This window comes from Chelon labrosus (genome assembly GCF_963514085.1).
Source record: "Chelon labrosus genome assembly, chromosome: 5".
NCBI lineage: Eukaryota > Metazoa > Chordata > Actinopteri > Mugiliformes > Mugilidae > Chelon > Chelon labrosus.
This window is the reverse complement of record NC_140341.1, coordinates 17,932,693-17,954,291: the sequence shown is the minus strand read 5'-3', so window position 1 is coordinate 17,954,291 and position 21,599 is coordinate 17,932,693. Positions and strand designations below refer to the sequence as shown.

The window sequence follows — 21,599 nt, the reverse complement described above, 5'->3', positions numbered from 1 at the left end:
GCGTCATTAAAACAATTTAAAGGCTCTGCCATTTTTATTTAAGTCGTGACCCTCTTAGAACCTCAGTGTGATCTAAGTGCCTATTTGAAGGAGCTATCAAACTCCTGAGGTGCGCATCTAATCCAAGCACATAACTGAAGTGAAGAAGGAATATTTTGACTACAACAACACTTCAGTTGTGAAGGTTTTCCCACTTTTGAATAACTCATTTACAGTGACAGTGAGGAGAAAGGTGAGCAGTTGATTCAAATGGTGTCCCTGGAGAGATCACTTAAAGCAGCGACAACAGTAAATCATTGTTCACATTTGTCTTTGTCTTTATGAGGATACTTACAAAGTGAAGAGGTACTTTTCTATGCTAACATACATGAATGCATATTTGTACTATAGTTATCTCTCTTTAAAACAATGTGGTACAGTCAGATGGTTCTTTGCGCTGCTTTAATTGCGCGTATTTACACCAGTAAGTATGTTAAACAGTTACTTGGTATTTTCATAAACAGCTGGCTTCTTGTGCCTTAGCTGCTGGCAGTGCAGGTTTAACCAGGGCAGGACTTCCTGAAAGATTTAAACCAGAGGAATCTGGATTCACTCTGTGGACTCAGAGGTCATCCCACTGCCCAACTGCGAGGTCATGTACCAGGCAGCTGTCTCCAAGCGGGCAGACAACACCATCCCCAGCGGGGTACTTTACCTTGTGCATGGACATGTAATGTCTCGTCTACAGCATGCAGCTATAATATCTGACAGAGCTGGTCATACAGTGTGTCTAATTACAAACAAACTTTTAATCGTCAGTTCTATTTTTTTGCTTTACTGTTGTGTAGTCTCAAGTTGCTGCTGCAGGTGTTGTACAGTAGCTGCATTGCACTGAGCTTTTGTATTGTCACCATGATTGTTGGTGTTTATTATTATTGTTGGCGGACGTGATGACAGTTGTGCATATTGAAAAGTGGGTCACCAGGGTTATATATGTATATAAATAGTGGGAAACACGAGACTGCCCTCACAGGCCTGTCTTATAGAGGAGGGTGGAGGAAAATAGAATGTATTGCTGGCTTTTCTTGGTAAACTCACACTCACGTAAAGTAAAATAATAAATAATATGAAATATTGTCCATAATCATGTATCTTTGTGTGCCTCTGCAGTTGTGAAATAAAACAAGCGGCATTAGCTGCACCATGTTTGACGGCAGCTCGCGCCGCATGCTTGCCAGACAGGATGGCCCTATTAAGCATGTAGGAGTGCAGGCAGCTAACGATATTTCCTGCTTCATTAGGTCATGGAGGAGTTGGAGGTCTGTTCCCTGCCTGGGGGACTTGCAAGTGTGAGGAGGCAATTTGAGACCCAGGAAACTGCAACATCACACAGTGTAACGCAGTTTCATTTTCATCACAGGTCTATGCAGGTAGAGAGTATATAGAACAAGCCATATACCTGCATCAAGCTGACACAAAGCGCATGAAAGATAATAAATCATGGCAACTTTTTTTTTAACTTGAGCTTGTTTCTGTTGCACCCACTGCATGAGGAGATTTGCAAGTGAAAACACAGATTTGAGTCTGAATGTTAACAGTGACGTTCTTGTTGCGCCATTACCAGAGTGTGTGTGTGTGTGCGTGGGTTTAGGTCACAGATATTACTTTACATTTCTAACAGCTTCCATGAAAACCTCCGGGCCATTTTCACTTATAGTGTAGCTCCTTTCCATAACAAACTTAACAAAAATAATGGAAAGCAAAATAATTTCTCAACAGCTCACCACATTGTATGTCATCTTGCCTCCATCTGTGATTTGCCATTTCAAACTGCAGTGAGCAATCTGGTCCAGCATCTTCTCTGCATGGTATTGAGTTGTGTACTATTAAGCTCCGGCTGGCGGAGTAAATTGGAGTGGAGTAAGCTCACATCTGCGCCGATGACCAAGAACGAGTATGGTGTGCAGTAATGAGACGGGGAGTCATTTGTGTGCATGCGTGGCATGTAAACACCTTCACCGCGTTTGACAACAGCTGCCTCCATCTTCACAGGCAACGTCAAACTCAGAGGTGACAGTTTCAAGCGACAGCGGGCAGGTCATCCCAGGCAGTCAGCAGCTAAATTTCAACCAAGAAACGATGGTACAGAACATTTTCTATCACCTTGTTCTTGCAGGCAGTGCAATAAAGCTGGCTAATGAGCTTAACATGTTGATTACCTTGTTGACTAAAAGTTTTAACTAATTGAAATCAAATAGATTAGTGTAATTACTGTTTGTTTAGAAGTCTTGGGCAGTTTGTGCTGAGATTAACAGCGTTACAGACTGACTTATATATTTTTACACCAATTTCCCATTTTAAATGCACACAGGTATCATACAGCGACAACAACTTGGCATCCAGTTTTGAAAACCATCAAAATGAAGAAGGTAGGTTTATACTAACATTATTATTCTGCACGGGCAATCACTGCTGTTCTGACTTAAGCCCTGCCTTTGTTGTTTTGACTGGGCTGCCTTTTAGAGGAAGAATTTCCCAGGTACACCACAAAGGAACTGAGGGATCACTTTGAAAGAACAATAGAAGAGGCTGCTCCGCAGAAACCAGTTAAGGTAATAATTCCCACTTCGCTTTAGTTTCAAGTGTTAAACTCTGTTAAACTCAAGATTTCAGTCAGTGTTGATTTTTTATAGTCTCAAGTGAGGTTTAATGGCGCAGGAAACGCTCCTTGAGCAAATGCCGTAAAACAGTGCAGCCAAACAAAGAGTTCAGTCATATTTACCTGATTTCATGCTGCAGACGGCTCAGGTGGTTTTCCACAGCACAACAAGGACGCTAATTTGATTACCTTATGTCGACTGCAATAGGTCAAAGTAGCTGCTGCTTCTTCTTGTGATCCTGATTCCAGTGGTGAAATCACACTAGCGATCAAATTACTATGTACATGTACAGCGATCAGCCACATTATTATGACCACTGACAGGAGAAGTAAATAACATTGACCATCTTGTGACAATGAAATGTCCTGCTGGGAAACTTTTGGACCTGGCATTCATCTGACACTTAGACATGTACCACCCACCTAGACCAGACCAGGCACCCCCACCCAGCAGCAGCCATCCCCAGCAGGATACAGCCTGACACAGATACACACACAAAAACAGTTTAGGAACAACTCACAAAAAACATGAAAAACAGCACAAGGAGGAGACCTACACAATATTAGGGGTGGTGGTCATAATGTTATGCTTGATCGTTGTATATGTAGACAGATAATAACTGAATGTAATAATTCAGAATTATATCTTGAAATCTTAAGAGTTATAATGCCAGTCCATCACAGTGATTTGTTTGTTTGTTGCTGATAAATAAAGGAGCATATTATCACTTTTTTTTTTTCATTCTGCAACGTCAGATTATTCATATTTTATGATCTAATTTTTATACTTAATAGAGTATACAGAGTAGTGTGATGGATTTATAGTTATTTATACATAAATATTATTTTTGTTCCTTGCAAAGATTGGACGTGACATCAATCGATCTAAGTGGTCCTCAAATGTGACTCAAAACACCACCGTGACTAGTGAGGTGTGTGAAGCATCTGCCAGCGAAGCAACACAAGGCACAATGGCTGCAGCGATGGATTATGAGGACTTTCCGCCTCCACCAGCTGAGGATTCTGACTATCTTCCACCCCCACCTCCAGACTTACTACAAATGCCATCAGACAGTGAGAATTTTCCAGCGTGCGATCACTCATATGAGTCCCCAGAAGCGGCAAAACCGTCCAAGCTCCCACTCAACAAAGAGGCCTACTACAAACAGAGGAGTATGTATGAGTTAAAACGTCTTTACAAGCACATTCATCCTGAGGTCCGTAAGAATATTGAGAAAGAGTACTACAGTGATTACGACGAAAGTGAAAACAACCACATAGAGAGCCAAGAGTACATGTTTGAGGATGACGGTGGTAGTCCTGATGAAATCAATGATGAAGAATATGGGGAATGGGAAGAGATTCTTCCAGGGGAGGTGCAGGCAATGCGCTGGATGTTTGAAAATAAACCACTGGATGCAATCAAGGATGAAGCTCCAGACGAGGATGAGGACCACAAGAAGATTGCTCAACAGGAAATGATTTGGGGGAAAGACGTGAGGCGTACGGCGTGGATGTTTGAGACCAAGCCAATGGATGAGCTGGGCTCAGAAATCACCAACTCAACAGAATATAAAAACAAATTCAACAAATTTGACAAGGGAGATGTCCGTGCTGCTGCATGGCTGTTTGAAACCCAAACCATGGATACTCTAAACAAAATGCATAAAGAGGAGGATTTAACCAAGGAGGTTGTATTTACAGAAGAGGATGGAAATGCTACAATTTACATGATTGACAATAAATTCATGGAGAGCCTTGGGCACACCGAGACCATTGACGAGAGCCACCTACTGAGTCTTCGGTCAGTGTTAGAGGAAATAAATGGCGAGGTGAAAACTGTAACAAGTACATTTGACACTCAGTTCAAATGCATCATCATGGGACAGTCAAGCCAAATGCTGGAGATCAAGTCTGTGCGCAAAATTGAAAGTGAACTGGAGAACTCTATTGCCTCACGTTGGCTTTTTGATACCCAACCCCTGGACATGGAAAACAGGGAACCGACTTCTTTGAAACTCGTGTGCAGCCTTTCCATGGAGGACAGCAATAAGGGGGACTGGGGAAGGTGGTTGTTTGAGATAAAGACGTTAAATTCTCTGAGTGAGTGGGAAAGCTCGCAGATGGAGAAGAAAGAGATCATGGGATCCGATGTGCGCAAACACTGCTTGGTGTTTGAAACACAGCCAATGGACTCTCTGAAGGATGACTCCAACGCTAGACCTCAGTCTATTGAGGACATTATTGGGGGTAATGTCAGATCTGCAAGGCACTTTTTTGAAAGCAGCCCGCAAGCAGCCAGGAAGAACTGCCCCGAGGTTGGAAAACTTAAAAAGGCAAGAGTAAATGAAGAAATTAAAGGGGATGTGAGACATCAAAAGTGGCGCTTTGAGAGTCAACCTCTGGAGAACATAAGAGAGGAGAAGAAAGAGGTCACCCGTACTGTGAATGTGGCGGACGACCTCACCCAGGAGGACGGCACAAGCTGCAGGGCAGATGTTCGCAAGAACTGCTGGGTGTTTGAAACCCAGCCAATGGATACTTTAAAAGATGATTCAAACACTCGCCCCCTGACAAAAGAGGATATTATTGCAGGTAACGTGAAATCAGCCAGACATTATTTTGAAACGGCTCCAGAGGAAGAGCTGAAGGATTTGGCAGAGGTGGGAAAACTGAAAAAAGTGGTAGCACTCGATGAGGAGAAAGGTGATGTCAGACATCAGAAATGGAGATTTGAAAGCGAAGCTCTGGAGAATATTGGAGAGGAGAAGAAAGAAGTCATCCGAACAATTGACCTGGAACAAATTGACAAAGTGGATGTATCAAACTACAAGCAAATATTTGAGAGCACGGATTTGAACACGAGGAGCGAATCTCAAAAGATTCTCATAGAGGGCGTAACATCTGGCTCTGTGAAATCAAACAAGAACTTGTTTGAGTCTACTCCTCTGTATGCCATGCAGGACAGCTCAGGACACTTCCATGAGGTGAAAACAGTCCGCCGCGAAGAGGTCGTTAAAGGAGATGTGACGACCTGCAAATGGATGTTTGAAACGCGACCAATCGATCAGTTTGATGAAACGATTAATAAATACCAAATTATTAAAGGCATATCCAAACAGGAAATAGAGTCTGGTGACGTTAAAACTGCAAAGTGGTTATTTGAAACACAGCCTCTTGACGCTATTAAGTACTTCAGCAATATCGAAGATGAAGAAATTGTGGGGACAAGTAAAAACCTTGATGTCATGAAGGGTGATGTGAAAACTTGCAAGTGGCTATTTGAGACAAAACCAATGGACATCTTGTATGAAAGAGCGGAGTTAAAGGACGGAAATGAATCGGAAGAAATACGTAGGGGAGATGTCAAAACCTGCACTTGGCTCTTTGAGACGCAAGCCCTTGATACGATCCGTGATGAGACGGAGACAGTTCTGAAAACATGCACTGTAAAGCAAGAGGACATTAGTGGGAAGGATGTACGAATGGCTTGCTTTCTCTTTGAGACAGAGAAACTAGAGAACCTCACAGGGGAGGAGGAGGAGGCGGGCTCCTTTAAGCGTGTCACAGAAATAGACATCTCGTCTGGAGATGTGTCCAGGATGAAGTACATTTTTGAAAACCAAACATCCGATATCATGACTTCTACATCTGAGGAGGCAATGCAAAAGCTCAAGAGAGTTCAGACTGATGACATACAGAGAGGAAATGTTGTGAGCTGCAAACGACTCTTTGAAAACCAATCCATAGATACCATACATGATAGCCAAGAGGAATTCATGAGCAGCCGCACGGTGAGCGATGTACAAGGAGGAGATGTCGATAAAGGTCGTTTCATTTTTGAGACCTACTCCTTAGATAAAATCCACGAGGCTTCCTCGGAGACCGACACAGAGCTGACAAAAATGCGGAAAATTGTCCGCGATGAGGAGGAGAAGGGCGATGTGAGGAATTACACCATGATGTTTGAAACCCAGCCCCTCTACGCCATTCAGGATAAAGAGGGACATTACCACGAGGTCACCACTGTCACCAGTGAGGAGGTCACACAGGGAGATGTTGTGGGAACCCGATGGTTGTTTGAAACCAAACCCCTCGATGCTATCAAGGACACAGATGAGGTTTATATCATCAAATCTGTCACGCAACAGGACGTGCAAAAGGGAGATGTCACGTCTGCTAAGTGGAAATTTGAGACCCAACCTCTCGATAGGATTGCCGAAGAAAAGAAGCCTGTAATAAAAACCGTGGATGACATTCAAGGGGGCAATGTTATAATGAATAAGCATCGTTTTGAGTCCGACTCTTTGTCCCAGGGATCTGTTAGAACCGTCAATGTGAGTGAAATACAAAAAGGTGATGTCAGGACTGCAAAGTGGAGATTTGAAACCCAGTCCATTGACAAAATTCGAAGCATGAGCTCTGAAAACCTGATTGAAACGGTTAAGAAGGAGGAGGTTGCAAAGGGAGATGTTAAAAATTCAGTCTGGCTTTTTGAGAAAAATCCCCTTGACCACATTAAAGAGGCAGATGAGGACGAGGGCACAAGCGCGACACAAGAGGAGATTCCCAAAGCGGATGTAAAGTCAACAACATGGCTCTTTGAAACGACACCATTTGACAACTTTAATGAGACAAAAATGGAAAGGACTGAAATCCTGGGGAAGAGTGTCAAGGGAACTCTTGAGGAACTTTATAGTCAGAAAATGGTGAAGTCGAAGGGAGTACTCATAGAAAGTGACGAAATTGGCGATGTTAGGATGGCAAAATACCAGCTAATGAATAAGCAGGCTCCAGAAATTCAACGAGAGGAGGTCATCAGGGGAGATCTGCAGACTATTATGATGAACTTATTGAATAGACAGGAAAGAAAAGAGCAGCAGATTGTGATAGATTCAGAAGAGAAGGGGAATATCACTTCAACTGTGCAGCAGCTATTCAGCCAAGAGAGAGCCAGCGGTGTTGAAAGGGAGGAAATATTACGCGGTGACATTCAAGAAGCTATAAACAAACTTTTCAATGAGGACGGATCCGCGAAACATGGAATACTGATCCAGGAGGATGAAAAAGGGGATGTACAGATGACATTATACTCCCTCCTGAACAAGCAAGAGAATGTTAACGTCGAAAAGGAGGACATTGTAAAAGGGGATATAAAGAGCGCTCTTCAAAGACTGTCTAGCCTGGACAAGTCCGATCAGGCTGTGAAAATAAAGGTAGATGACGGCGAAAAAGGAAATGTCAACTTTTATTCCACATGCATTGAATCCGGGGCTCTCGACTATCTTAAACAGCTCCATTTAGGACCTGATGAGACTCCACCTGACGGCACAGAAAAAGAGAAGATTGTTGGAGGTGACATCAAAGGCACAAAGCTCATCCTCGGCCGCAATCAAACTCAAATTGAGCGCACTGTAGAGGATGTTATTCCAGGTGATGTTCACAACACTGTGAAAGTTTTCATGTCGGAGCCAAACACCTCAGTGGAAAGACTCCAGAAGGAGGAGATTGTCAAAGGGGATTTAAGGGCAGCTTTGAATTCGTTGTCTGAATCTGTGAATCAGACAGTCATTGTGGAGAAAGAGGAGGTGGTGAAAGGCAACATACCTAAAGCTCTGCGGTGTTTGGAAAGGGCTCAGAAGCAGCACAAGGAGGTGGAGAAGCCAGAAGTCATACCAGGGAATATCAGAGGGGCCCTAAGATCCCTTGAGAAATCAGCAACATCCAAAATTGAAGCTGTTGTTGAGGATTTAGTTCCTGGAGATGTGAGGGCCACACTAAAATCTCTAGAGCTGACAAAGAAAGCAGTCAGGGAAGTTGAAAAAGAAGAAATAGTGAGGGGTGACATTCATACAGCGATGCAAAGTCTACACGATGCCTCCAGTGAGAGAAAAAAGTGTCAACAGGAAATAGATGTTCAGGGAGATGTAAGAGGGACTATTCAGATGTTTATGGAGACGCCACCTTCACCGAGGTTGCAAAGGAGCCCAAGCCTTGAGCGGGACATAAAGGGTGATGTCAAGATGTCAATTAGGTCCTTATATGAGACACAGGAGCAAAGCCAGCTGGAGAAAGAGGAAGTGATAAAGGGTGATGTTAAAGGGACTATTAAATCACTGCTGGAAACAGCACAGCGTGATGCTCCCAAAGTCAGGCATGGAGCGTACAGAAGAGTTAGAGTCAAGCAGAGGGCTCCCGTTAAAAACCTAAATGCTGAGACACAGAGGAGCATTCAGAAGATAAAGACAGCAAATGTGACCGAAACATCAAAAGAAAATAACTCCAGCGCTAATGAAGCTGAAATTGTTCGAACAAAGACGAGCACTGTGGAGCAATCTGCTAAGCAATCAAAAACCGTGGTGGAGCACAAAACTATTACCCAAAACCACGGCATCAAGACATTAAAGACAGAGTTTCGTAATCTCAAATCTAACTCAAAGGGTACGATGAAACAAGGTAAAACCAAAGTGAAAACTGATGTTTATGTGTTAAAATCGCAAGAGCCTGAACTGCCTCTCCCACCTCCGCCTCCTCCGGTGACAGATGCTGACCTTCCTCCTCCTCCTCCTCCTAGTCCTCCTCCTCCTCCCTCTGCCGATACTGACATTGATCACCTTCCTCCTCCGCCGCCGCCTCTCACTAGCGAGCAGGACTTCCTCCCACCTCCTCCATCTCAACAGGAGCTGGAGAGCATGCCAGCACCGGTAATCCATCCGGCGAAAGCAAAAAGGATGACAGTGAAAAAAGTCAAAGCTCCCGTGTTGCACCCGGTCCCAAAGCTGGAGCCTAGGGTGGAGTTCAGTAAAACGCAACAGGTGGAGGGAACATCTGAGAGAGTGGTGGAAATGAGCCAAAACCATTTAAAAACAACAACACATACATCACAGACCACTTCACGTGAAATCCCTCCACTGCCAGAATCCCCGCAGCCGTTTAAGAAAGTTTACATTGCTCCTGTTAAATTCACTCCTCCGCCTTCTCCTCCACCTTGCATGAGAGGGAAAACAACTAAATTTACCACACCATTAATAAAAGCAGAAGAAAATTACCGGAAGTTGAAGGATGAATACACCCCCCCAACCACTCCAGCTCCCACTTTCATCCATGACTCAGTTACTGCTGCTCTTGAAATGCTTTCCACTACAGACGCAGCGCAGGCAAATTGCAACACCTCAGAAATCACGCAGGAGAGGCATGAAAAGACTGCAGTGAGTGTTCATTCAGACTCTCTATGTGATTTATCAAAGCAGGTCGTAATATCTAATACCAGCCAAAGCAATGCCAGTGCTCATCACGAGCTAATGCTTGCAGGGTCTGAAATGATATCTTCTGCTAAACAACAAATTGTCTCCAGTGAGGCTTCTAAGGTCATCTCCGTTCAAAAGACCTCTTCCGTTTCTGCTGTTAGACAAGAAATGCACACAACTACACAGAAAATAGTGTCTGTTTCCTCCAAACAGGCGATCACACAGGCAATGACGACCGACAAAGTCCAGACCTCAATTACTGATGTTGCAACTGAAAACACAACTGCTGACACGAGGAAAGTCTCTAAAAATCAAAAAGCAAAGGGCTCAATCAAGTCTGAAGATAAAAAGGGAGACAAAATATCTGCTCAGATTGTAAAACCTGAAACGGGAATAATGCATTTACCTATTAACCTTTGCGATCTGTCTTCCGAAAAAGAAAACGTCACCTCGGACAAAAATGGAAACGAGCCCAAATCATCGCATTGTGACGACAAGAACAGAACTGATCCTTCTCCCTCCGAGAGCCAAGAAAATGTCTCCAACCAGCCGATGCAAACAGAAAAGGCAGCTGCGAATACAAATGGAAAAGCGGGCAAACCGAACCAAAAGACGAAAAAGAATAACAAGCAAGAAAAGCAAGCAGAGAAAACGTCCAGTGAGAGTGTTTCACAAAAAGTGGAAGTGAGGGAAGCCGCTGTGGAGAAAGTTGTCAATGAAGTAAAGACAGAATTAAAGCAGGAGATTAAGAAAATTGCTACTGATGTATCTGCTGTTATTGAGAGTATTGCTGGCAGTCAGCCAGAAACTCAAACTCCGGCAAAGAAGAAAAAGAAGTCCAGAAAGTCTAAAGGGGGTGGACAGCAAGGTCAATGTAAAGAGGCTGTGGCAGACTCGAAGACAGAAGCCACAGAAATCAAGAAAGCAACATCTGATAACACCCACCAAGCCCAGGAAATAATTGCAGTCGGCCAAATTCACAAAAGTATAAAAGAAGAGCACATCCAAGTCAAGAGAGAAGTCGTTACCACAGAAAGCAAATACGATGAGAATTCCCAGCAACAAAAAGCAGTTCAAAAGCATCTAAAGGAATCTCAAAAGAAAAGAGTGACAGTTACTGAGCAGAGTCCACAGGAACCGGCAGAAGAAAGTAGGGATGTCCCAATTACAGTGACAGCCAAGTCAGAGCAAAATGAACTGGTTAAATCCACAACAGGGAAAACAGAGGAATCTCAGAGGCAAGAGGTTCAAGTTTTAATGTCTTACATCACAGAGATGCAAACAGTTTCGGAAAAGGCTGATTCGAAATCTGTCAAGAGTCTGCTCGATACAGTTCCAGACAGGAAATGGGAACCGGAAGGATCTTTCGCAGAAAGTGGAGCTAAAAAGAACGAAGAAACAGTTTCACACGTAAGGGAACTAGAAGAGGCTGAACTAATGCATCTAGAAGACGGAGCAGTGGAGAAGCATGAATGTGAGCCCGTTTCTGAGAAAGCTGTTTCTGGTGCGGCATCCCCAAGAATATCCAAGATCAGCATTGGTTCTGCCAAAGTCGAGAACCAGACAAAGAGGAAGACCTCACGTGAAAGACAGAAAGAAGAAGTGAGTCAGTACAAGTCTGTCGACCTTCGAGCTCCCTCGCCCTTACTCAGGATGCGTACCCCCTCGCCAGTATTTATCACCATCGAGTCCACGCGGAGAACTGACTCCCCCCAGAGAGTTACACCGTCACCCACCCTGCTGCAGAGGCCACCCACACCTCCAACACCGCCGCCACGTAGGTGTGACACGCCGACATCACGCCTCACTAGAATTACACCCTCTCCAACATTTGACAGAGCAGAGAATTTAGCTCGCCTTAAGGACACAACAGCCAAGCTCTCACGTGGCGTCACCCCACCGCCACTACTCCCCCATCAGCTCCTAGAGAAGAAATCAGAGATCGTGGAGTCGCCTGCGTCATTCCATCGGCAAATCAAAATTGAGTCCAGGGTTGTGGAGGCTTTAGAGATGTTGAGTGCGGCAGAAACGCACAAAAATAGTTTATCTGAGGAGGCTCAGCAGGCTGATGTAAATTCTGCACAAGTACATGATGACCCTCATATTCCTCTTTCAGTACAGACATTCAGTGCTAATGAAATACAAAGTGAGCCTGAGAACAACATGCCATTTGGTCAAAATGACCCAGATTTTCTAGAGGCTTCAGATATTTCAGAACTATCATCTGCATCTGTCAGAGAAAAGAGAGAGTTCTTTGAAGGGGCTCAAAAAGCTGAAATTAATAAGATCTATGTGAGAAAGGAGCCTATTGCTATCCCCGAACGACTGGGCCCAGACGCCGAGGAGTGTGAGGCAGAAAATAAGAACAAAGAAATGGATGAGCTTCCCAGGGCAGACTTGTCAGGTCTTGTAAACAAATTTGAATCACAAGAAGAGAAAATATATATCAGAAAAGAGCTTATCCCGCTCACAGAGCGCCTTGATGACAATGAAAGCACAGACTGTGACAAAGAGAAAGCAGGCATCCTGGAACAGGAAATGCCAACTTTTGACATCCAGGCTATTAAAAATGTTTTTGAACTGGGTGAGCAAAGTTCCTCAGCTGGAGAAGAGAAAGGGGATCAGGAGGAGCTTGTGTCAAGCCTGAGTGGAACAACAGTAGACACTTCAAAGCGCGAAAGTCCTCAAGAGACAAGGGGAGGCTCAAGGCAGAGCACTCCCCTCCCTCTGCAGAGAGACGAGGTAGGAACACTGCCAGCAGAACCGTCGGGCTTCTCTGAAACCAAATCAATCACGGAACATTTCTCAAATGTGGATGAATTTGGCAACAAGGTCACCGGAACAAGAACAGCTGTCACTGAGCATTCGGAGAGTGTGTCAACCCAACAGGCTCCCTTTTCCTACGCTGATGCAGTTAAAAGAAAAGCTGCAGCAGTGAGGGAAACAGAAACATGCGATGAAGATGCTACAGAAAAGTTGCTGAGGAATTTTCACAAAACGTGGATGGAGAGCGAGACGGTGTTCAAGAGTCTCGGCTACACTGTTTCCGAGGAGACGACATCTCAGGCTGTGTCACATCAGACGATAGTCTCATCTGGTAAAAACTGTATGGCATGAAAGAAGAGACTAACAGCACTGACTGAGGACAGATTGCTGTATTGTTTGGACTGTGCAAGCTTTTGTGTAAAAAGCTGAGAGGCTGAACATGGGCTCAGTGCAAAAACTAGCATGCTGATATTTAGACGGTAATTCTTCCTATTCCTAGTCTATGCTGGTTGTATGCTAACACTGGTTAAGTGGCACTTAACAGGAAGTGCTGCTGAGGTCAATAGGAATGTCATGAACCATGTAGAAGTCAAAATCGCTGTTCTCAAAGTACTAACATCAGATTTTCACTTTAGTTTGAGTAGTAGTTTGGCCGTGATTTATCTCAAGGTCCAATTACTTGGTTTGTTCCAGAGCTGCAACAGATGGCGTTTGCTCGAGGGCTATGGTGTCTTTCAAGAAAGGCCCCTAATGCACAGTGCAAATGGAGGCCATCCAACACCCATAACCAATACTGAATTGGTTATGGCTCACCAGATCGGATGTTTATATCACTATATGTAGTTCACAAACTACCAAAGGACGAATGAGAACTGCTGCCTTGCTATACTGCCTTGCATTTTCAAGATTAACCTTAACAAAAATCTGCTTGTTGCATTCTGAGTCACCACAGAATTCTGTAAATGAAAAGAAAATTTAATAATTTGCATGTTATCTCTTTAAAACAGGTTCGCGTTCCGAGGTCGGAGCTCTGCACAGTATGTCGGAGGAGAGCTTATCCGATGGATGCTCTGATAGTGGACAAAAAAAAGTACCATAAATCCTGTTTCTGCTGCGAGCACTGCAGAAATAAATTAAGGTAAACATGTCGTTCATATAAATAAATGTTCGCCAGGGGCTCTTTTGAAGATTGCAGTATTAATTAGTAAATGCCTCAGTGTTTTATGACTTTATAATGGGTGTAAACACATCAGCAGCACAGATAATGAAAATACATGTGGGGAGAATTATGGATATTAAAATATGTTCCCTTCCCAGAGGTTGAGATATGGACATCGTTACAGTTTCTCTGTACATGTACATCCATTATATATGAAAACATTCTGTAAAATATTTAAGTAAAATGATAGTATAATAGTTTAATAATCTTGATGTGGTGCACATCTTAACAAAAGTCTTCTCTTCCCTTTTGTAGCTTAGGAAATTACGTCTCTCTCCATGGACATTTCTACTGCTTACACCATTACAAACAACTCCTCAAGTCTACAGGGAACTACAATAATGAACTTGGGCAGAAGCCTCCCGCAGGAAGTGGCGGACCTTTCCCCTCAGATGAGAAACTTGAATGGAGATATTCCATGAGCAGCATAAGTTCAGCAGACAAAATGCAAAGTGGTGAGAACGAAACGACAAAACCGTTTGATGAAAGCAAACCACACAGCAACAAAATATCTGTAGTGTGGCCCCCACAGGCCGATCCCCCGAAGAAAACCTTTAAAATTGAAGAAGACATTCAGCTAACTAAACCGCAGTGGCCCCCTCCTGACAACTCCCCTAGGTCTCCCACACAGCAACACAGAAAGGCTGTTCCCAGAAGTGTCCTTTGAAATTAAGTCACCCAGAGGTTAGGCAAATACACCCAAAGCAGCACAAAAGACTGAATGGTACAATAAGATACTAGCAAAGGACTGTCCTGTAGGGACAATTAAGGAAGTGTTTGGTTAAAGGTCATGGAGATAAGTGATTTTAAAGGGAACACGGCAAGTGAGAATATGAAAGGAAACTGTGTGCGTACGTGTAAAGGGTGAGGAAGAGCAGGTTGTGATAGTAAGTGCTAGGGAGGTGCAAAGTGTAGAAAGAAGCAGGGTGCCTTGAACTGATGAATTCACGAAACGTGTAGTTCTGAATTGATTGCTGCTTATTTTCCCTGATGATCAGCAGTGGCTCTGACGTACCATTCAGTATTTTACATCTCAAGATCTAAATTTACAGCTTCTGCTCAGTTTAGGTGCTATTTGTTTAGCGCATTGTTGCTAGAAACACAAATTTGGTTGATTTTAATCTACATTTCACTTTTAGTCATGGTGCAGTTAATTTTAAATCAGATGGATATTAAATCCTTACAAGTCCCACTGCTCTCGAATGTCACACTGCAAAAGCCACCACAAGGCCCAGATTGTGTTCCCTCGATTTGTTTTTCTCTAAAATGACCCGGTTTGTTGTCAGCCTCCATTTTTTCCACCACATTTCAGTCAGTTCAGGGAAACGGTCCATGGACTTTTGTATAATTTTTGTCAGCGCTTTTACTTTTCAACATACCAACATTTTTGCATTTGCCTGTTATTAGCACCTGGTGTGCACATTTCTAAAAGCATCCTGGAATTATTTTATTTATAATATCGGAAGTATATAATATGGTGATATGAATCTGGTGATAATCATGTTTGTTTTGGACATTTGTATCCTATTTTGAACCACAAATATTTTGCAATGAAGAATTTTATTTTTTAGATTAGATACCTTGCTTTGTACAAGAAAATACCTGATGATGCCGTGCTGTCAGGCTGGTTCACTTACTTTATTGCTGATCTAAGGGCAATAAAATGTTGAATATCACCGTTTCGTTTGTCTCTTTAAATGTCTGCGTGAATGTGACATGCAAATGTGTTGCTGTATCTCCGGAGTTAATCCGTATCAAAGTCAAAGGGGGGAAGCACCGCCACGGAGTGTGTCAGGAGTGTGTCAGGTGTGTGTCAGGTGTGTGTCTGGGGCAGGTCAGCGGATCCCCTTCACGCTGTCAGTATAATCTCCTTTACAACATATCCTCAACCTGGAGGGGATTTTGGAGCTAGAATCGCAGGTGTGGGTGCAGAAGAGCAGGCTCCCGTTCTCATTTAAGGAAAACCTGGATGTTGAGCTTTTTTAGAAAGGGCATCCGAGAGGCAGCTTAAACACATGTAGCGTGATGCAGCAGCAGAAAGCACAAATGAGCTTTGGAACCACTCTGAAATAATCTCTTGTCCAAATGTGGTTGCTCATCCTCTTATTTCTCTTGAGAGTGGATGTCTGTGAGCTTAAGCTGCTGTTTGCTGTCTGAAAACTGCAAGACAACAGATTTTTTTTTTCATTTAGAAAGATTACCATCTTAGCATGTGAACATCTACTCTTGGTTAAGAATAAAATTAAGTTACACATAAAACATGTGATTATCAAATGTTTGCACATACTACAAAACTGTACCCCATGCACAATACACACAGGGTCAGGATTAACACACTAGTAACACACTAAATCTTATTTTTCTTTTATGCTATCATTCATTATTGCACATTAACCTTTTTAGCACAAAAATGCACACATCTGCCAATCCTGACTGCACTAATAGTCCAAACCATGAAACTTTAAGAAGCCAGCTGTTGTTGTTGTTGTTTTTTTTTTATGTATAAACTGAACAACAACAAAAACACCTCCTGCAACCTTTGTCGGGTGGGTTCAGCCGCTTAACGTGCACAGTAAACGCGTTGTCTGGTGTGAACCTGTCTGCAGGAGTTGACTGGACATTCTCCCACAGCGTCAATCTACCTTGCTACTACAGCACCAGTGCATGTGTGTGCAGCACTCACTTTCTCCCTTCGAGCGGATTGGTGAGCGATCCGTCGGATTACGCTCTGATTGGTCGGCCCCTCCCCGTCAGGCGGCGCGTCACCCCAGTCTGCGCCACCGTCATGCGAACCCCCGTCCCTCCCCAGTGGAACAGCAGTGCTTTAGGATGCTGGAGCGAAGCGGCACCAGCGGTTCATCTGTACCACAAGTCTGAGTGGGATGGAGACGCTGAGTGAGGTAGGTGGAACAAGGATGCCTTCTCTCGTTTTCTACCCGACATGGCGATGCAGGCTGAGCTTCACTTATCTGCAGTGTAGTGCGGAGGTGGATGGTTTTACTTGTTTTTTTTAAAACATTTCTGCAGTGTGAGCGGATCCATTCGTCCTCCGATCATCTGTCCTTCCCGATTCCTGCCTCCCCCTGCCTTTGTGGAGCTCTCATCTCTTGCTTTTAGTGCGTTTCGGGGGGGTTGTGCCCGTCTGGGTGTTTAGTGATGCGGCTACTTGGGCGCAATCCCCTCTGGGTACACAGGGATCTGCGTCCTTTTTTTGGCAGAGCTGTCACCTCCGCAACTCACCGTTAGAAATGCGTAGTTCTGTCCAGGGCATGGGGATGGGAGGTGCATGTGGCCAAGTTACAGTGTAGCCCTATTAAACTTTAAACGGATGCATTTGTTCACATTGGTGCACTTATTGCAGAGCCTCAAAGTGTTTATAATTGGTGTCTGTTTGACCTGGTGGATGAATAAGATCAGTTCCTTGTGGGCAGAGATATTTTCTTTTGGACTCTTTCCTCAGTAGCTGATAAATAATGATCAGTGAGACTCTGATGTTCAGTTGGATGTATGAAATAAAAATGAATGCCCTGATATTCTGTATACGCCAGAGGTCTCTATAGATTTTTCCTTGTATATCTTATAAAGTTTTGAGTAGTCATAGAAACAGTGTAAATATACAGTTTTTTCTATCTTCTATCTATCATAAAACTGTGTTAGTGTTTGGGAATGGTTTCTGGTGATGTCTGAAAGATGCAGGAGCATTGAAAAACGTACAGAAAGTGTTCAGAAAAATGTCATTTTAGTGACTTTTTTTTCCTGTAAACAAGTCAATACATGATATGGAGTTTTGCTTTCCATTCAAAAAGGGGAGCTCAAAGTCAAGAGCAAGCTCTCTCTGTCTCTCTCTCTCTCTGTCTGTCTCTCGAGGAGTTCTGTTTCTTGCTGCTGACATTGCTGGAACATTTTGGATCATTATCTGGATCAAGCGCTTCCTCGTTTGGCCTTATGACGGCGTCCATTGCATGTCCATCTGCCCGTGCAGGCAGCAGTGCTTTGTGCCAGACCGCCTGTGAGTCCAAAAGCATCTTTTTATTTATTTTTGCCTGCTGCTGAGCTCCTGCTCGTACTCCTCGTGCTATAACTCCACGCCTGTGTCTGTGCCCCGCTTACTGTGACTGCTCTTCACTAATCACATTTCTGCAAGGTGTAATTAGTCTAGGGAGTCTAAAGCCTTAATCCCCACTTTAAAGTACTGTATCTTTGCTTAGTCAGTGTTGCTTCTCTTTTTGCACTTGGCCCACAATCAGGAGTTATTCAGAGGTTGTAAGTGTGACCTGAATTAAGTTAAAAAAAATAATGTATGTGGAGCAAATACTAGATAAAATGTGTATTTTGACTGAATTACCCTTAATAAATCTGACTAAGTAATGTATTTGCTACACACAATTATTTAATTCCCAATGCTCAGTGCTGCCTCAGATGATATAAACTACATTTTTTCAGTTTTAATAAAATCGTATAACTGCATAAAAGCAGCAGACTTGTCCGTCTCTGCATAATGTCACACAGTGAATTCTGTCCATTCAAGGCTATAATGGCTATTGTCTGAAGTCAAGACAATAGTTCAGTATTTTCTTGTCCAAATCAGCCTGGGCATATGCTTGTTAATAATAGGTTGGCATGTGCACAGCTTGTTTTCTGGCTGTGTTTCTGCCATTTTCTTTCCTCGTCTCTTAAAGCATAGCTTGACACTTTCTTCGCAAAGAAATTACTAACATCTCCTGCTCTGTCTGAGAGAGTCTGAAGGCCAGTAGACAGCAACTATGACATAACAAAGACGTTTCCTTCGCACCGTTTTACAATAAATAACCCATTAGGAACAACTGATATTTTTTAAAATTGCTATTAATTAAATCACAACAAAACACTGTATGTGCTGTGAGTTAAACCAAATCTATCTGCAAATACAGAGTACCGATCCAATACATTTGCACTCTGCCTGTCAAGACAAGTTGATTTGTCACTCCTCTCTAGCTACTGTGTAGGGTCCTTCCCAGAAATTAAACAATTTTGTTGAAATGTTATGCAAATGTGATGCTTTCTTTTGAGTGTGAACACTCCTGAGTGTATTTCCTGTGCAGCTTAGCTATATGTATTAGTTTATCTATTACCCTATTTGAAATTATACTAGGTAGAATAGATTAGTGACTGGAAATAAGCTGTCATGGAAGTTGTTTGGATTAATTTTTCACTCCCAGTAATATAGTAAATCATCTCAGGCATCATTGCAATGCTGTCTAGTGTGTGTGTTTCACTCTAATAAGTTGTGTTTTCTGTCAGATTGTGGCTGTGTGACGGTGAGGCCTCAGCATCAGAGTTGTTGTGCAAGTGTTAAAGCAGCTCTTTGCATCTTGGCAACAGCAGTGGCTACACTGTCTACACTGCCTTACTGTAACTGCACTACTCGTGGGTTGCCTTTTAGTCCTACATTCTGCTCCAATCACCAAGTATTGAAGTTGGTTCACGTGAGACGGATCACATTGCAGCCTTTCCTATGTAGTAATTGTATTGCATCCTGCGATTTCCTGCCCTAATGTGCAACTGGAGCGTATGACTCGCATCTGACTCAAGGGTTAATAGCGGTATTCCCTGCAGGATGTTATAATTCATATGCTGCATGAACTGAGAACGTGCTCTGCTGGTGGCTGTACTGGTTTTATGATTATGTACGGCAGACCGTACTTTCATAACCTGTATTCTTGTTAATGTAATGGGTCAGTATCTAAAATAACACTTGGGCTAATTGGTGTTTTTCGTTATGGATTAATCTAGTCAATTATTGTATTTTTTTTAAATGAATTGTGAACCGTGTTATGTTTCCCCAACATTTAAGAAACAACAATTAAGCAATTAATTAATTAATGGTCAAAACAGCTGATTCCTTTTCTGCCATAAATTGACTAAATGGTTCCCTCATATGCTTATTCAGAGCAATTCAGGTTGTGTCATGCTGTACGTCTGTTTTTCACGCAACACTGCTCTACAACTCTAATGTCTAATAATACTCGTTTAATTTGAACGGTGTAGGAGCACCATTATCAGATATGTCTACTTGTTATATTGAGTGAGCCACCTGATAAAGCAGAAACATGATCCTGCAATGCTGTAAAAACTGAACAATGATTAAATATGAGTTTATTATAAGAGAGACAGGCGAATTTCATTAACAGTCGACATGGAGGGCACGGTCAGGTTAGACTGATCAGGGTCCGAAGTGTATGAGGAAGGAGACGTTTGAGGACAGGGACTGGGCCTTTTGAGGTACAACCTGAAGAGAGATGTGAGAGAGATGAAGAGTGAGGTTGGCCAGAGAGGATGAAAGGAAAGGAGAGTTTGGATGGGGTGTGAAGAGAGCTTGGTCGAGAGGAATGGATAAAGGAAAATGTTCTATGGGTGAAAGAAAGTCCATGATTTAACCCCTACCAGGGCTGCTGTATTCCCCCTCTCCCTCTTTCCCCTTGTTTCCTGTCTCTGCCTGCCTCTTCGTTGTTGGCTGCAGGCAAAATGCCCAAAAGCTAATCTTTAAAAAAAAAAAAAAAACTGACAGAAAATGACAGGGATGAGAGAGAGGGCTGAAAAGGCGTGCTGAGGTGTGGCCCTGCTCCTCAACCAACCATGTGGAACAAAGCAAAAGACAGCCATGTCGTTTTAATCTGTTCAGATGTGAAACAGAGTCTTTGAGTACTCGAGCATTCTGCCCTTAACGCTGAGGAACATCTTAAGAGCTTGTCCTCCTGGGAAAACGCCCGTAATCGCTCAGAAGTGATGATTAGACCTCTTTCGCCTCAAATTATCAGTTGGCATTAATAACTGTTATATTGCTTTTTTTTTCTCTTCTGAAGAACCCCAGGAGATTACAGCCGCTAGCTCACTTCATATTCACAGAACCCACTTAAACGTGCTTTCCAGTAATCTCATTTTTGTTTTAGTTGCTGTTGCTCCGTCCAGAAACAATAATTATTCAGTTCATTAGAATTAACTTATATGTTGTGATTCACATAACTGTGAAATATTCTGTTTGTGTCTTATTTGGATACAGCAGTTATAACACATTACTGTGGTAGGATGCTACAGCTACTTTATGCTGCACACATATGGTTCTGAGCTCTTACATTTTTAAATGCACCTCAGCCTTAGCCTCTTTCATATCTAAATATAAAGACTTTGACTTGTTAACTTTCTCCACCGTAATTGCATTTTCTTTATTAAATGTTGGCCCCTTCCCCACACGAAGCGTTCACCTGAATTCAGACTCTCGTTAGTGCGCGTCTCCTCCACCCAGCCTTAATCATTCTCATCCTCCTACACACCTACTGTAATTACTTTTTGTTTTCAATCTTTTAACGAGATGCCGGAGCAGCCTCCGTTTTTTTTTTTTTTTTTTTTTTTTTTCCGTCGCAATAATGAGATTCTTCTCACTTGTGAGAATGCACCCGTTTAAAACATCCCTATGTGGACTGCCATTTTGCATAATTTCTGTTGATGTTATTTTGTCTCGGACTTAGTCTTGCTAAAAGCTACCTTTTGGATGCATAATGCATGTTTCATCCCCGCTATTCAATGCATATCGTTCGTGTTTCGCCTCAAGGGTTGTTGTGAAAGACATTTTTCGCGTCTGTTCCATCTGTTTCATAAAGGTAGAAGCAATGACACTGAAGAAATGTATTTCACTGGGAGCTACTGAGGAACAACTCCAGCCCATGATGGTTTCGAGGTACCTTATTAGAGG

At 43.0% G+C, this 21,599-nt stretch overlaps 1 protein-coding gene across 1 annotated transcript; it reads left to right on the top strand.

The window, feature by feature from the left end:
• The first annotated feature begins 404 nt into the window (after window positions 1-404).
• On the top strand, window positions 405-13,790 carry xirp2b (xin actin binding repeat containing 2b). Its single transcript, XM_084544628.1, has 7 exons — window positions 405-685; window positions 1,281-1,409; window positions 2,032-2,121; window positions 2,351-2,408; window positions 2,503-2,591; window positions 3,502-12,982; window positions 13,659-13,790. Exons 1-7 carry the CDS (start codon window positions 635-637, stop codon window positions 13,748-13,750), a joined length of 9,990 nt encoding a protein of 3,329 aa, XP_084400754.1. The 5' UTR covers window positions 405-634; the 3' UTR covers window positions 13,751-13,790.
• Window positions 13,791-21,599: the final 7,809 nt, after the last annotated feature.

Bases quoted from the DNA above. Each gene is read 5' to 3' on its own strand.
- xirp2b (XM_084544628.1), top strand. From the start codon at position 635: ATGTACCAGGCAGCTGTCTCCAAGCGGGCAGACAACACCATCCCCAGC. The intron at 1,410-2,031 runs GTAGAGAGTATA...CCATCTTCACAG, and splicing joins TTCATCACAGGTCTATGCAG to GCAACGTCAAACTCAGAGGT. The intron at 12,983-13,658 runs GTAAAAACTGTA...TCTTTAAAACAG, and splicing joins TCAGACGATAGTCTCATCTG to GTTCGCGTTCCGAGGTCGGA.